The sequence below is a fragment of the Delphinapterus leucas genome, chromosome 13 (assembly GCF_059928025.1).
Source record: "Delphinapterus leucas isolate spDelLeu-1000000601 "Yukka" chromosome 13, BTC_Dleu_Yukka2, whole genome shotgun sequence".
In the NCBI taxonomy this organism is placed as follows: Eukaryota; Metazoa; Chordata; class Mammalia; order Artiodactyla; family Monodontidae; genus Delphinapterus; species Delphinapterus leucas.
In genome coordinates, this window is record NC_143141.1 from 65332769 (window position 1) to 65350518 (window position 17750).

The window sequence follows — 17750 nt, forward strand, 5'->3', positions numbered from 1 at the left end:
TTCCTCTTCCTCATAGAGAGTCAAGTTCACTGTCTTTCAGGTCCGTGGATGGTTTCAGTGGCTGCTTAACTGTGGTGCCATTTTGTCTTAGAGGTGAAGTGGAGAGCAGTTATAAGGTAGGTCAAAGGCCTTGCCTGAGAAGTCACTGATTGCTTCTGCCCACAGCAGTTTGTTCATTATCACAGGTCACAGGTTATAATAGCTGCTTAATAATTTTCAGGGGGTGGGGAGTGGATCAAATAGAAAAATACAAGATCAAGAAGATCAATCTCCCCTTAAAAAATTTCTGATCTCTGATCTTCACAATGCTTTTAAGGACCTTCCTCCCCCTAGGTAAGTCAGAGAGTAAATCAATGAATAGAACTTTTCATCTTCAGTTCACACTTGCTCTCTTCCTCCCCACCTCTCTTCCTATTTTTTTCTTCTAAAACCCAATTTTAAAAAGTGGCCCATAGTAGTAATAGAGTAAAATATATATTAACCTTGTTCTCATTTCAGAGAACATTACACAATTTTCATATGTCCACTATGTTAGGACTTTCATTTGCCCCAACTTGTCATCAGAGAAGTTCAGAGAAACAAAAAGTACAGAAGGTTCTATTCTCTTGGAGGATTAGGTGTATTTAGAGCAATTTTATCAACTAGACGCCTGGTTCAAGCTCACCACACCTGAGCCTAAAATGAAATTCCAGCAAGTCTGGCCAACTTGGATCACCGCGGTGTCTCCTTGAAGAGCATCTATCCTAAGGGCAGATGGAGCCAGGACCAACTTGCTAAAGTAAATCCAGATTGATAGGTAAGGCATGTTTCTAAAAGCCATGAAATATCTGTAATTCAAAAGTATTCCTGACCCAGCTCCATAGATTCATGTCTAAGGATTGGCAAAAACAAAGATATGAAAACTCAAAAACTTGTCTATTAGCAGTTTTCTAAGACACCAGAGTGCAGTAGATTATAGAGCAAAAGAGCGAAAGGCACTTTTTCCCTACCTCCCCACAGACCTCGAATCTTGTGGACTGCCATGCATCAGTGGCTATTCTCAGCAGGAAGGCACGGTTCTCGATGGAAGTAGCAAGGGCTTCGCAGAGGTGGTGCTGCACATCGGAATGCGCAACAGCTCAGAGCTACCACAGTGGCACACAGTAGGTATGATGGGGCCCTAGGGGAATCACCTGTGGAATCCAGAAGCCTGTGCAATGTTCAGCCCCTGTTGTGGTACCCAGCCATGGCACTTGTGTCCTACATATGTGGTACTGATTGATGTCTGGCAGAAGCTGAAGTCCTCAGAAGGAACCCTGGTAGCTAGAAGAAGCAGAAACTGAAAAGACTTGATTCTAAGCACATGTGAGGCAAGACCTAGCTGAAGGTGAGGGCAGACACGGTGTGAACAGCATAAGTCAGTAAGGGCAAGTGCAATAAAACATGGGTTATTATCATTAATGTAGTTTGACCCAGAGAGTCCAATGGAACCTTGCTTTATACGTAGAATATATGGAACCTAGAATCAAAGTTGACGAGGAACATAGATGGCCTTTCGTGGAACCTCCATCGCAATGCAGGATTCTTTTCTCTAGCATCCTTGGAAGAGCCTCTCAGCTTAAATGTTAATAAAGGGGAAGTCACAATCCTTAAAGGTCTATTACATTGATGGATAGGTTTAAGTCTTTAGAAATTTTAATGTCTGTTAGAAAATATCCAAATCTCAGAAATGCTGAGCATATACTGTAGTCTGTTATTAACTAGTAATGTAAAATGTGACCCATAAGAGAAAATGTGACTATAGACATAAAACATATATACGTTAATACACATACACATATTTTTATATACAGACATATATACGTTAATATATACGTTAATACACATACACATATTTTTATATACAGACAAATAGGATCTCATTAAACTTACGTATAACATAATTTTTTTAAAATGCTATTCTTCCAGTAATAAAACAGCATTAGTTGAAATATTATTAGCTGCCATAACAGATAAACCCCTGAATCCCAGTGGCTACACAATAAACAGTTTATTTCTTGCTAACTTGAAGAACAAAATGGATGTTCAAATTTGGTTTCCTTCCCAGCAGTGAATAAGAGGGACGCAGCTTCCCTCCACTTCAAGTCTCTTTTACCTTTGACTGTGGTCTGCCAGGTCACTGTGCTAGCGTGCCTTAAGCCAGTGGAGGGGGAAGAAATAGAGGCTCTTGGGTGAGAGGTTTCCATGGGCTAGGTCTGGAAGGGGGACGTACATCTCTTCCATCCACATTCCATTGGCTAGAATGCATTCACATTACAACACCCAACTGCAAGGGAGCCTGGGAAATGTAGTCCATACGTGTGTCCAGGAAGAAGAGGAATCTGGTAGGATATAGGGTAGCAGTGTCTACCACAGATATCCTCCCTGTTTGGCTTTAATAAAATCTCCTCCCAAGACACATGTTGTACATACTGAAGCATAGTCCAGTCTTTTTCAGTTTTAACTAAAGCTTTAAAAATTGTATGTTCATGAATATTTAATTACTTGCAAATAGCGGTAAATGTCAGACCAAACCTGGCTGATTCCACCCACCTCCTTAGTAGAGGCCACTTGATTAGGAGCAGTGCAGATTTTATGGATCCTGAAGCTTGTATAATTTGGTGGAATCTGCTTAAGAAAAAAATACAAAATTAGCTATCAAACTAAATATTTATTTAGAATGAGAAAAATTTATAACAAGTAACATTTTCTAAAAAGGTGACAAATATCACAAACATAAACTCCAGAAAAACAACATAATATTATAAAAGAAGTAACTTTCTTTTTTTAAAAATTTATTTTATTGGAGTATAGTTGATTTACAACGTTGTGTTAATTTCTGCTGTACAGCAAAGTGATTCAGTTACACATATATATATTCTTTTTCATATTCTTTTCCACTATGGTTTATTACAGGATATTGAATATACTTCCCTGTGCTATACAGTAGGACCTTGTTGTTTATTCATTCTGTATATAATAGTTTTCATCTGTTAATCCTAAACTCCCAATCCATCCCTCTGCCATCCCTTTCCCCCTTGGCAACCACAAGTCTGTCCTCTGTATCTGTGAGTCTGTTTCTGTTCTGTAAATAAGTTCATTTGTGTCCTATTTTAGATTCCACATATAAGTGATATCATATGATATTTGTCTTTCTCTTTCTGACATATTTCACTTAGTATGCTAATCTCTAGGTCCATCCATGTTGCTGCAGATGGCATTAATTCATTCTTTTTTATGGCTTAGTAATATTCCATTGTATATATATGCCACATCTTCTTTATCCATTCATCTATCAGTGGGCATTTAGATTGTTTCCATGTCCTGGCTACTGTAAATATTGCTGCTATAAACATAGGGGTGCATGTATCTTTTTGAATTATAGTATTGTCCAGATATATGCCCAGGAGTGGGATTGCTGGATCATATGGCAACTCTATTTTTATTTTTTGGAGGAACCTCCATATTGTTTTCCATAGTGGCTGCACCAATTTACATTCCCACCAACGGTGTAGGAGGGTTCCCCTAAAGAGTTACCTTTCTAACACTTCTCTATAATACTTTTCTCTTACATTTTGGCTGTTATTCTTGATTTACCTCTCATTGGACTGCAATTTTGTAACATCATTTTCCACAGACAACAGAAAGAAAATTCAATCTTTTCTCTAACATAATTTATCAATATATTTTTCCTTATTATTAGTAAGTAATTAGTAATTTGATCATCCTTTTTTGGTCTTCTGACATTTTTAGAAGGTGTATAAGTGCCATATTTCCTTATAGCTGATCTTCAATTAAAGAATTTTATTTCAGAAAGAAAAAGACAAATACCGTATGCTAACACATATATATGGAATTTAAGGGGGAAAAAAATGTCATGAGGAACCCAGGGGTAAGACAGGAATGGAGACGCAGACCTACTGGAGAACGGACTTGAGGATATGGGGAGGGGGAAGGGTGAGCTTTGACAGGGCGAGAGAGAGTCATGGACATATATACACTAACAAACATAGTAAGGTAGATAGCTGGGGGGAAGCAACCGCAGGGCACAGGGATATTAGCTCGGTGCTTTGTGACAGCCTGGAGGGGTGGGATAGGGAGAGTGGGAGGGAGGGAGACGCAAGAGGGAAGACATATGGGAACATATGTATATGTATAACTGATTCACTTTGTTATAAAGCAGAAACTAACACACCATTGTAAAGCAATTATACCCCAATAAAGATGTTTAAAAAAAAAAAGAATTTTATTTCAGAGGACTAAATATTGTTTATTTTATTAGGCACTGGAAATGGATCTCTGCTTCCTAGGTCATTTAATGTTATTAAACTCATAAAATCAGTGCCTGCTTCAGGGAGTATTAAAGCGAAGTCTTTAGCTGTGTCGCCCTTTGCTTTGGGGAGACTAATTTGATATCAATTTTAAATGTAGAACAAGCATAGAAACAAATCGATCTTCAAAACAATTCATAGAAACAAATTCCTAGGAAGGACACTGCCCATAATAATAGTGGCTTATCATAGTCTCTTCTTTGTTCAAATACAAGAATCTGTCCATGTGCAACTGTTACTCTTTGTGTTTTATTGGGAGAATTGGAGAGATATTTTCAGTTCTCTGTTGCCTATAACATTTCTCAGGTGCTAATGACAAAGCAAATGGTTTCTGCTGCTTCTTAAATTTTGTCTGTCTTTACTCAATTAGTGAAATCTTCTGAGGAGTGAGAGGCTTCAGAATCTTCTGATGTATTATTTTTTCATTCCTATCAACATCTTCCATGAACGTGTATACAGGAATCTCTATTTGGAGGGCTGGAATTTGAGCCTTGTGACAAAGCAAACTCGAATAACCAAGGAGAGGAAATGAATAATAAAATTTTTTTGACAAATAAAAATGATGATATATTAGCATTAAACCATGTATTCAGCAAAGGAGAAGGGATCTGTATTTGTCAAATACCAAAGCCCTAAACTTTGAGGTAGGGTTGATGGATGCATGTGCTGAACCAAATCATTTAACATCTCACAGCAAAAGGTAACCTTGTCATTTTCACCTGAACTGCATTTTCTTGCAAACTTTCTTTGGTCACAGAGAACCAAAGACACAGAATTGGTGTCTTTGGTCCTCTGTGATTTCCAGTACTTAATACCTTCCAGCCATCATTCTTTTATGATGGGACCAGAGATTTGGTAGATTTTCCCCTGATCTGTGACCCATTTAATCAACTGCACTGCATCCTGGAATTTTGGAAGACTTTTCATTTAGATGGTCCTCATCTGTACTTCATTCTGTTTCTACTTGGTATTGTCTTTATTTGGTGGTTCAAATGTAGATTAATTATCATTATAGTGGTGCCAGGTGATCTCAGTCGAGGTTGAGTTTGATTGTACTGGGTTAGCAAACTCCTTAAGCATTTGTATTTGTATGAGTTGATATTTATCAGGCATTGCTGTTCTTTTTTTGTTTTTTTTTTTTCGGTACGCGGGCCTCTCACTGCTGTGGCCTCTCCCATTGTGGAGCACAGGCCCCGGACTCACAGGCTCAGCGACCATGGCTCACGGGCCCAGCCGCTCCGCGGCATGTGGGATCCTCCCAGACTGGGGCACGAACATCGGCAGGCGGACTCTCAACCACTGCGCCACCAGGGAAGCCCCCAGGCATTGCTGTTTTTGAAAGAAAATGGGAGGGCTTTGTGCATGGGCTGCAGGGAATGGGAACCATCTCAGAGAGATGAGAATAGAGAGGTTGTCTATGGTGTCTGTCCAGGGTGGTTAGAGCTAAAGTTTTTGAGTGTCATGGTGCTGAAATATGGTGTAGGTTGAATTTGGTAGAATACAATGAGGAAAAGTCTCCCTTTCCTCTCCCATCTCAGCCTTTAACATGCTCTGTCCAGTTTCTCCTCCCTACCCCTGACTGACATCTTGGTCAGATTCTATGGCTTTTCCGTCACTTTCATAAATCAAAACAGTCTCATTTTCAGGTAGAAAAAATCTGACTCAGTGTAAATAACCACTTCCATCTTATATTCATGTCAAAACTTCTCCCCTCCCCTGCTCAGGGTTGACCTGCGAACCAGCAGGGGAAGGGGTTTAGCTTGCCTTTTCACTCCGTCTGCATCACATCCCTTTTTGCTCTGCATACTCCCTTCCTCCTAGGTTGAGATCTCCTGCTGGAGTCTCCTTAACCCTGCTCATATTTTTTGGTGGGACCTTGTAAGGTGACTTGAGTCTAGCTACCTTCTGGGGTGTCCACTTGGCCCACAAGGGAGAATCATAACACTTGCCCAACAAACAGTGTATGTGTGGCTGCTTCCTCTGCTGCCTTCTCTCTTTGGACCTGTCATCATGGGCAGCTCCTCCAGCCTCCTGTCTACAGAATTCTCCAGGCAAGAGGAATGTCTAGTTTGTAAGTTCTGTTCCAAGAACTCACGATGTCCTACTCTGGGCCCATGGGAGCATTGGGATCTGGGTCCTGCATCTCAGTAACCATCTGGCTGGAGAGAAGGACACTGCTTACCCTTAGTGCAAGCTCTGCCCACTCTCTGGTTCTTGGAAGCTCTCTCACTTGGCTTGAGTGGGAGTACCCCAACCATATGGGGGAGCAGCTCTGCATCTCAATGACTCTAATCCTTTATACTTTCTAGTCTTCTCTCCTATAGATGAGTAATGGGATACAGGGAAAGGTCTGGCTCTGCTCTTTATTAGTAATTCACCCATTTAACATTCTGTTACTGTTATTTCTAGGAGAGACCAATACTCAGAAGAAGGAACAGAATCATATCTGTCCTGAGCTCAAGAGGAGACTCCCAGAAACCACTGGTATGACTTGGGGAGGTATATTTGTTTGCTAGGGCGGCCATAACAAAATACCAAAGATTTGGTGGCTTAAACAACAGAAATTTATTTCCTCACAGTTCTGGAGGCTAGAAGTCAAATATCACGGTGTCAGCAGGGTGGTTTCTTCTGAGGTCTCCCTCCTTGGCTTGCAGATGGACACCATCTCACTGCGTCTTCACATAGTCTTTTTTTTTTTTTTTTTTTTTTTGCGGTACGCGGGCCTCTCACTGTTGTGGCCTCTCCCGTTGCGGAGCACAGGCTCCAGACGCGCAGGCTCAGCGGCCACGGCTCACGGGCTCTGCCATTCCGCGGCATGTGGGATCTTCCCAGACCGGGGCACGAACCTGTGCCCCCTGCATCGGCAGACGGACTCTCAACCACTGCGTCACCAGGGAAGCCCCACATAGTCTTTTCATTATGCACCCTTTCCTCTTCTCATGAGGACACCAGTCATATTGGATTAGGGCCCTGCCCCAGCTACCTCATTTGAACTTAATCACCTCTTTAAAGATTTTACCCCCAAACACGGCTCTTCCTTGACTTACAATGGGGTTATATTCTGATAAGCCCATTGTAAGTTGAAAATGCATTTAATTCACCTAACTCAGCAAACATCATCGCTTAGCCTTAACCTTAAAGATGCTCAGAACACTTACATTAGCCAGTAGCTGGGCAAAATCATCTAACGCAGTCTATTTTATAAGAAAGTGTTGGATATCTCATGTAATTCATTGAATACTGTACTGAAAGTGAAAAACAGAATGATTGTGTGGGTCCAGAATGGGTGTAAGTGTATTGGTTGTTCACACTTGTGATCACGTGGTTGACTGGGAGCTGCTGGGAGCTGCCACTGCCCAGCATCATGAGTGTCAGACCACGTATCACTAGCTCGGGAAAAGATCAAAATTCAAAATCTGAAGTATGGTTTTGACTGAATGCGTATTGCTTGTGCACCTTTGTAAAGTCTAAAGATCCTAAGCTGAACCATGGCAAGTTGGGGACAGTCTGTGCAGTCATAGTCTGATATACTAGGGGTTGAAACTTCAACATGAATTTGGGGGGAACACAACTCATTCCATGACAGGAGGAGAAGGCTGAGGCTGGGGTTAGCTGGTTCCTCTGGGTAAAACCCTGAGCATGCTTGTCCTCTCAAATACCGCTCATCTGCTGAGTTTAGGCAGCAGCAGTACTTGGAGTCTTGAGTCACAGAGCGGGAATGACTGAGCTAGTTCCATTGGAACACCCAGTCTGGTGAGACTCAGGATCATTCAGGGTGTACACTCATCCAGTCTTCCAAAGAGCAAATCAGCCCTTCACAAGTACAAAGCTACTCTCTCTTTATGATGTGGAATAAAAGTAACCTTTCTTTCTTTAAAAAACACCATGGAATTCCCGAGATACCTAGTCTTAACCCTCTGATACAAGATTAGAAACAATTAGCTCACTTCCGAGTCTACCCTAGTCAAATCAAGCAGAAAATTAAGCAATTATGTGTGTGTTTGCTTAAATTATGTAAGAATTATCTTAGTAGGCCACTTTACTTTGCTTTTGCAGATCCAAGCCCTATCTGACTTAAGTGGTTTATTTATTTAGATCCAGAACACTTTGATGAGGCTGTTTGAATGCAGCAATATTGGTGTAGCTCCTTAGATGTCAAGACATTTTGACTACTCTTTAAAAAAAAAAAGAAAAGAAGAACCCTGTTAAATTTACAGCTTTAAAAAATTATAGTGTAGGGCTTCCCTGGTGGCGCAGTGGTTGAGAGTCTGCCTGCTGATGCAGGGGACACGGGTTCGTGCCCCGGTCCGGGAAGATCCCGCATGCCGCGGAGCGGCTGGGCCCGTGAGCCATGGCCGCTGAGCCTGCACGTCCGGAGCCTGTGCTCCGCAATGGGAGAGGCCACAACAGTGAGAGGCCAGCGTACTGCAAAAAAAAAAAAAAAAATATATATATATATATAAAATGTAACATGTAGAACAGATATACCCCCCTCCCAGTCTCAGCCCATCCCAACCCCACTCACAATGAAATTTTCCTTCTCTAAAGATAGCAAAAGAAATGTCAACATCTCTGGAAACAAAATTTCGGAGGGAAAAAGCAAGTCGAAGACAAAGACTCGAGAAAATAAAAGTCCAAAGACAGACACTCCAATTTTAATACTTATTCTTGTAATACCCTCATTGGTCAAATTTTGGAGGACTCCTCCAGCTGATTTCATGGAGTATTGCTGGGTGCTGTGGTTCCCCGTCCTAGCACTCTTGAGGCTGTGGAAATACCCTTATAAGAAATTTATATTAATACGTATACCAGAAAATAGAACATAATGCACATGATGAACATAAAATGTGCGACCTGGACCAGACAAAAAGTATAATTATTTACAGAATCCATTTAGCTCATCCAAATGTGATCCAAGCCTCCTGGTTTCTCTTCAGTTGCAAACTCCTATGAACCGTCTGCATCTATGTCTTACCATATATCTGGAGGAGCCTCTATTAATGCTACCTGGTCCCCTGAATGAATGTGCTGTCAGTCTTCCCCAGTGTCACCTTCTGACAGACTGTTGTTGTGCTTAGTAGAGCTTATTTTTATTTTTTAGTCCCCCACCCCGCCAATTCAATAGGAGGTGGACTTGGTCTGTTTTCTTGAAGGCACCTTTTCCTCTTTTCTTTATTTTTTTTCCTGTGTTGGGCCAGAGAGATTTCCATCTCTACTGAATTTCTCCTCCTTAGAGTTAGCCCCTCAAACTCAAGTCTTCAAATGACAACAGTCGATTTTATCAATCTTGCATTACTTTCTAGTGAAGTCAATGTATATAATGGCAGCATAAAATACAGTTTGAATCAAAAAGTAAGATAGAAGAGATAATTAACAAGTTAACAGTCCATCAACAATTACTCCATACAGTGTATGAACTAATTTTAAATGTCTGATTTGAATCCACTTTAAAGAGATCAGATGTTGAATAAGCAGGGCATATCTGTACAGGGCAATTCTAACAATTGATTCAATAAAGCCACTCTGTTTAGAAAAAATTGTGGTTAAATATACATAGCATAAAAATCATCAGTTTAACATTTTTAGGTGTTCTGTGAGTTAAGTTCATTTACAATGTGTGCAGTCATCACCACTATCCATCTCCAGAATTTTTTAATCCTCCCAAATGGAAACTCTGTACCCATGAAACGCTAATTCCCCCTTTCCCCCTCCTCTCAGCCCCTAGCAACCACCATTCTACTTTCTGACTCCATGATTTTGACTACTCTAGGTACCTTGTATAAGTGCATATGGTATTTATCCTTTTGTGTCTGGCTTCACTTAGCATAATGTCTTCAAGGTTCATCCATGTTGTAGCATGTGTCAGAATTACTTTCCTTTTTAAGGCTGAATAATATTCCATTGCATATATACATATATATATACACACACCCTATTTTGCTTATGCATTCATTTGTCTGTGTACATTTGGGTTGTTTCCATTTTTTTGGCTATAAAGCCACACCTTAAAAAATTTTATAAAGTTAGATTTACATGCAATAAAATGTACTTGTTTTAAGCTTACTGTTTGATAAATGTATACACCTACATAGTCACCATTATCATCAAGTCATATCGTTTTTCCATTACTCCAGAAGTTTTCCTTGTGTCCTTTTGCAGTTAATTCTCCTACCCCAAACCATCCCATGACCTGGGCACCAACCATCTGCTTTCTGCCACAGTGGATTAATTTTGAGAATTTTTTAGACCTGAACGATCTTGGTTGGTAATGAGACAAAGAATTCAGAATAAAGGGTTCAGTAAATATGGGCAAGATAGGCTCCGGGAGACAAAGATGCTGAAATACATACAGGGACCCCAGTGACAGAGGTACTGAACTCCGGTTACTTGTGCACAAAAATGTCATCTTGAATGATTAAGGTTAGGACCAACTTTCCTGTGGGAAAGTTAGAGATGAATGCTGATGTGGAAAGACCGAGATCACAATCTTCTGAAGAGAAGAAATAATAGAGAATATATTACATTCCCATTGTTATAGTTCTTTTGTTCATATTTTGTCTTACTCATAGTCCTAAAGGAGGCAAGAATATGCTTCTACAAATTTTAAGAGCCACGTGTAGCCTCTTCCTCTTGTTTGTGGGAGGAAGAGTTTCCACTCCTCGTTCTTTGTTCTATGATAAGATGAATAGTGAGGGCATACAGTACTGACAATCATAGAAAAGAGGCAACAGAGAGGGGTTCACCATCCCAAGATGCCTCCGTGCACAGAATACTGCAAGTCCTCAAAAAAAAAAAATTAGATAAAATTTGGCATATTCAACTCTGCATGATCTTAATTTCAGATGAGAAAATTAAGAATATTCCAAAGCAGAGAATTTAGGCAGTTTAGAATGTGCACTGGGTGCTTTCCATAACAGGATCGTTGAAGGTTAAATTGTTAGAGCTGTCATAATGTTAGATAAATAACCACTGCTAATAGTTGTTTCCATTAATTTTTTGAGACCAGCATTTGACTACCCAGAACACAACCAGGTATATACTTGGCACTGTCTTTCCTACTCAGTTATTTTGGTACCTTGTAAGGCTGTGGCCATGGCCAGTCACCTTGGTTCCTTCTCTTGGTGGTGTGGCTCTGTTTCCACAGACCCTTGATCACGTTCTGCCTGATCAAGACTCCGAACTGATCATTAAAATTAAAGATTCATCACTAACAAACGTAGACAATTAGAATTAAATACTCTTTAATAATAAAGCCTACATTGTGATATTTTGATTACTCAAAAGTTTCTTGTTTTTTTTTTTTTTAATAGAGGCAAAATGGAAAGAGCCCACCCTTTCCTTTTTTGGAAAACCAGCAACCTCTCCTTAAATTCTCGGTTCAACATATGGATTTCTCAATTCTTCTTACTTTTGTTTTGTCAGCTGTTTTTATTTACTTATTTTTAACCTTGTTATTGAATAAACTTAGCCATTAGCTTAGCTTTTCTCAAGAAATTTTCATGTATATACATTCTCATTGTCTTACTCTTGCTTTATAATGCCTTCAGCATTTGCTTGTGTGATACTTTAAGAGCCAGGTATTTTCTGGTCCTGTGTTCAATGGTTTGTTTCTTTCTTTTGCAGTTCTTATATTTTCTGATTAATTAAATGTTTAGGTGGTCTATATGTTGAATAATCTACTTTTCTATTTTTTGTTACTTAAATTTTCACTGTGATATACTATATATGTGCAAAATTTAAATAACGTTGTCAAACAAGAGAAGTAACTTTTTCCATCTTGAATGATTAATCTGAGCATAATACCCAAGTGCCATGAAGCTCTCTTTAGAACTTACTCTATATTATCTTTCTAATTTTGAATCAAGTGCTGAAAATTCACTCTATAGGCTAAGTTTTCTTAATACATGGAGTGAGCAAGCATGTTTACACGTGTTCATATTTATCTGCTCTCTAGGAAATAAAAGCCTGAAATAAATAGATTTCGGTGGACAAATTAGTAGAATTAGGTCATGTGAGATACAGTGAAGTGAGGGGACCTCTTCTTAATCAGAAGCCTTTAGGTGTTGATGGAGTGAACTAAACAGGTGAGACTGGCAGGAAGCGTATGGTTTGGCCAGATCTGTGGCAACGTTAGGAAGCTAGAATTTAGCTGATGGGAAGAAGAGTTGCTGGAAAGTGGGCTAAGGTTGCTCTCAGGAAATTATTAAGTGAGGAGGTTTAGGGAGTAGTGAAACTGTACGTAATCATTAGTTAAATCCATTTCACCTGTAACTTGCCTTCACCAATCAAGGTCATTTTAATTGTTGTTAAAAAGGCTTGCAGGTCCTGTAAGCTGCATGTAGCCTAAACAGTAAGATGTTTGCCCAAGTCGTTTTCCAGGAATTGGTGTCAGGTGTGTCTAGTTCCAGATGAGCTGGTTGAGATTGGGTAGGACCACCCACCCTCCAACTAGGCATGCCTGCTGAGTGACCTTTTGATGTTAGAGGGCTAAAAACTCCACCCTCAGTTTGTGCTAAGTGCCTCGACTTCTGAACCTGCAGAGGCCTGTAGCTTAGTTCCACCTGCACGGATTAACCACACCTTTTTTCAATCAGGCTCCTCAGGCCCCCCATGCCTCAGACTGCCCTACTCCTTTAGTCTTTATCTCATAAATACCCCAAGCCCCTTGTCTTCCTGACGCGGGTTTGAGGCTGGTTCTGTCTCTACTTTGACTGCCTTGTGAATAAACCCTCTGTTTGCTGGCATTTCAGTGCTTTTGCTTGCTGCTGGTCAGGCAAAATGAACCTGGTTCTGTAACAAATGTAACTGGGAGCTGGATTTTCTAAAAAAAAAAGCAGTTTGACTGGAGGACCAAAAGGACTAAAGGAAAGAGCAGGAATAAGGAATTGAGGCCACAACCGGGTGGAATACAGACTCCTGCTGGATGTCCTTGAAGCTGTGGAGCTCTCTGCAGCCCTCAGGTACCCCATGGGGAGAGACGTGTGTGGAAGGCTTTGAAGTACTGCTACTTTATAATTTAACCTGGTTATGAATGTTTTACCATTTAAACTTTTCTGTTGTTCCTTTTTCATGTTTACAGTCATTATTTAAAATCTACAGAAGCACCAATTAACATTTTATTCCATACTATAGTTTCTTTCTAGTCTCATTGCTCTTTCCCCATAAAGGAGCAGTTTTCTCCTAGGCACGTTTTTGGAGAGCACTTTTATAGATTGTGTTGAGTGCCAAGATTACTATAGGTGTGCTAATATAAATAAGAAAAGTGATTCAAATCTTGTTTTTGCAATGGGGTATTCAAAGGGTCGGGGTGATACCAGGTGCTTTGCATTTAATTAAAAGTAAAAAGCCTCCTATGTGGAAAATTTGACTAAAATAGAATTCTGAGACCACTAAAGCTAACCCAATAGCAATTTATTTGCAGGCATATGAAAAATTTGATAGTTGTTACATTTGGGTGGGAAGAGTAAGTAATTTTGATTTCCACTAACAAACATACACATGCCACACAGGTAAATGGAAATACAGGTCAAGAAAAAAAATTATTTTTTGCCTTAGCTAGGTACATAATTAGAAGAGTTTGAGTCAATTCCATAGTTTCTCATGACTCTAGCCCAATACCTAGAGAAAAATAGATCTTTGATACATTTAGAGTATCACTTTTGAGTAATATTCAAATAGGTGAATGTCAGCTGAGCTAATGTTTTCTCATCAACCCCAAAGCTATTAACCATTGAGTAATTAGTTCTAGCTCTTGGCTTGGTAGAGCTCAACATCTCCTCCCTTCATGGTTTCAAAGGAAATGGGAAGGTAATGATATTGCCTTTAAAGTAATTATCAACAGTTCCTTAGGCTTGATTTATAGAAATATCTTGTTAAATATGGGACAAATCATTGAAATACGAGACAAAATTCATCGGAATGGTAAATAGGAAATTTTGGTATTAACAGGTATTCTTTTTTAAAAATAATTAATTAATTAATTAATTAATTTTTGGCTGTGTTGGGTCTTCATTTCTGTGTGAGGGCTTTCTCTAGTTGCGGCAAGCGGGGGCCACTCTTCCTCGTGGTGTGCGGGCCTCTCTTGATGCAGAGCACAAGCTCCAGACGCGCAGGCTCAGTAGCTGTGGCTCACAGGCCTAGTTGCTCCGCAGCATGTGGGATATTCCCAGACCAGGGCTCGAACCCGTGTCCCCTGCATTAGCAGGCAGATTCTCAACCACTGCGGCACCAGGGAAGCCCCTAACGTGTATTCTTGAGGATAGGTTTCCACGTTGTCAAGACATGGACAGAGCATACTGGGAAAATCTTATTTTCTATTATTAACTTCGTATTTATTTTTCAGAATAGGAATTCATCTTTTATGACCCAACTATGTTCTGATTCCTAAAGGAAGTATTTGATTACTGCAGTCCAAAGATACTGCTTCTATCAGCTCCTAGGTATTTGTTGCCTCTACATATTCACACTCCCTTAGAATTATATCTTTTCCCCTAATTTTTTTCTGATGGTGAAATACACATAACATAAAATTACCATCTTAACCATATTTAAGTGTACAGTTTAGTGGTATTAAGTACATTTATATTCTTGAGTAACCATCTCCAATGCTCTTCATCTTGCAAAACAAATTCAATACACGTTAAACAGTAACTCTCTACTCCCAGTTATACTTTTTGGTATAAACGTTTTCCAGTTTTATCGCTCTAACTGCATAGTAAGCCCGTTGCAGGGAGCAGTCATATATTAGTTATAAAACATACACATTTGGTACTTACTGTCAGGCACTGTTCCAAGTGCTTTGCAAATATTAACTCGCATAATTGTTCATCTTTGTATGTTGCAGAGGGTCTAGCACGTGCTTTACACGTGGGAGACATAAAATATTTGTGGAATGAATTTTGGTACCATTTAAGCATTTCCAAGTGACAATGGCTGTTTTTCTGGTTGTAAAGTTACCAAAGGAGCCAGGTTACTTTGGGGAAATGATTTGGGGAGTAATCTGACACCGGGTGCAAGTTTAAAGAAGTCCTTTATTTTAGCCACATTTAGGCCAGGTTCCCACTAAGGAAATCTTAGAGTAAAGCTATTCCTGAATGATAGACTATAGGGAAGTGACTCAACGCAGTTAAAGTTTTCCTTTCTACCGGGACCGGCTCTCAGCTCAAAGAAGACTCAGGAAAAGGGAAGACCCCGGGGCTGCGAGGCCCCGGACAGGTCCAAGCCTCCGCCGGAGGTAGGGGGGTGGGGCCTCGGGCGTGGCGGTGCTTCAGGGCGGTGCGGAGCTTCGGGGCGGTGCGGAGCTTCGGGGGCGGGGCCAGACTGCGGGGCTGGAGCGGGCTGGAGCGGGCTGGAGCGGGGTGGGGCGGGCTGGGGCGGGCTGGGGCGGGGCGCGCGACTGCACCAGGCGGCGATGGCGGCGGACGGGGACTGGCAGGATTTCTATGAGTTCCAGGAGCCGGCCCTGAGCCTCCAGGACCAGGAGAACTGTAACGCGAGCCCCGAGGCCGAAGCAGGGCCGGGCGGGGGAGGCGACGGTTTCCCAGCGCTGGCCTGCAGCCTGGAGGAAAAGCTGAGCCTGTGTTTCCGTCCCTCCGGTCCGGGTGCCGAGCCCCCCAGGGCGGCCGTGCGGCCCATCACCGAGTGCAGCCTCCTGCAGGGGGACGAGTGAGTGCGGGTCGCGGGCGGGAGCCTCCTCTGCCCCTCGTCCAGCCCCTCGCCCTGCCCGCCGGCTCTCAGTCAGCAGCCTCGGCGGGACTCTGGCCGCAGGCTCCTCCCCGCACCCTCCTTCCGCCTCCATCAACTCCGGGGTCCCGCCCCTCCGTGTTCTCCTATCTCCTTCCTTGGGGCTTTAGGCCTTTGCGCCACTGGCGATTTAAATCCCCTGCTCCCCTGGCCCCCAACGAGCCCTTAAACGTCCTCCTCCTTCCTAGAAACCAATCCCTGTTTGGTTTGGAGCGGAGTCTTGTACAGAGCCCCGTAGTTAGAGATAGTATCTCCTCGGGTACATGTGTAGACATTCATTCATTCAACCAGCATTTTTTAAGCGCCTGCTACGTGCCAGAGGCTGCTTCTCACTGGGAATACCAAGATGACTGGACATTACCCCTCTCAAGCAGAGGGCAATCTAGGGTGGGAGCTAGATTTGTAAACAAACATTTGTATGGGTGTGACAAACGCTCTAATGGATATATGTACAAAATATAGAGGGAGAGGGGGAGAGTCAGGAAGGACTTCATAGGGAAAGAAGTGTGAAAACGACCCTGATGGGTGAGTGGGAGTTTGCCTGGCAGGTGAAAAAAGTCTAGCATTCTAGCTCAGGGATATAGCACATGCAAAGGTACCGACGTTGCAGCAGCGTTTTTGCCACAGGAATTTATTGGCTCCACCTGAGAGCCCAGGTTGAGTGTGAGTTCCCACAGAGGCAAAAGCTCTGGTTATTAATAGCAAGGATCTCCTAGTCTGGTAGGGAGACCAATGCATAAACAGGTAATTATTACAGAATCATCTAAGTGCAATGATAGGAAATTCGCAGGGCTTTATGAGAGCTAGGAGAATGGAGGGACAGAGGTTATTTAACTGCCCAGAAACCCAGTTATAATTTGGTTAGATAAGGGCTGTAATTATGTACCATAGTTTTACTCCAGAAGATACAGAAAGGAATGATGAGAGTGAGGGAATTTGACCATATTGTAATGTAGGGGGAGAGGAACCCTGGAGAGGCTGAGGGTGAAATTATGGAGTAAACACTGAGGTTGTGGGTAGGGGTGGGTTTTCAGAGCATTGAAGGGATGGAGAGGTCAGGGAAGAATTCTTGAGAGAAGGATTCATGGGCATAGAAAGGGGCTTGTCAGTTTCCTCTGTGAATCAGAAGATTTATTAGGAAGAGGGGGTTGGGAATGGGGGCCTGTAAACATAGCAGTGGTTCAGGCCCAGCTATGCTTGGAGACCATATCTTTTCATTGCTGCCTCTGTACAGTGTTCTGCCCAGGCATAAAAGGAAACGTTTTTGATTGGATATTATACACACAGATATGCATGCAGTCAGTGGCAAAAGATGACATTTTAAACAGCCTATTCCCAAAGAGAAGGTAGTGTTATAAATAGATTTATATACTTGGAATCACTAGACTCAGGACATTCTCTGGATTTTAAAATTATATTTATTATATATTTGGGTTTATCAAGAATAACTTCTCAAAACAGATTAGTGGTTTGTACACAGATAAGATTCCTTATTTTTGCATCACCTGTACTGTCTGAAAAGTAGTGTATTTTAGCCTTTGCTTAAATCTTCAGGTGATATAAAACTTAAAAGTTTTGTTACTCTTGATAATGGTTTAGTAGATAGTAGATGTTGGTGGTACAGCATGTCCCTTGATTTGGGAATGCATAAGAAATCTC

The 17750-nt window shown here is 41.4% G+C and overlaps 1 protein-coding gene across 5 annotated transcripts in view; it reads left to right on the top strand.

Annotated features, from left to right (window-relative positions):
• The first annotated feature begins 15729 nt into the window (after nucleotides 1–15729).
• The window catches only part of FEZ2 (fasciculation and elongation protein zeta 2), a 49764-nt gene continuing 47743 nt past the window's right edge, over nucleotides 15730–17750 (top strand). For 4 of the 5 annotated variants that reach the window (XR_016395477.1, XR_016395478.1, XR_016395479.1 and 1 more), the window contains exon 1: nucleotides 15730–16013. Coding sequence is in view for 2 of the 5 variants with exons in the window: in XM_022574101.2 (XP_022429809.1) it covers nucleotides 15760–16013 (254 nt within the window). In the remaining 3 variants the exon portion in view is untranslated. The remainder of the gene's footprint in view (nucleotides 16014–17750) is intronic. The other variant, XM_022574102.2, reaches the window with a different exon arrangement.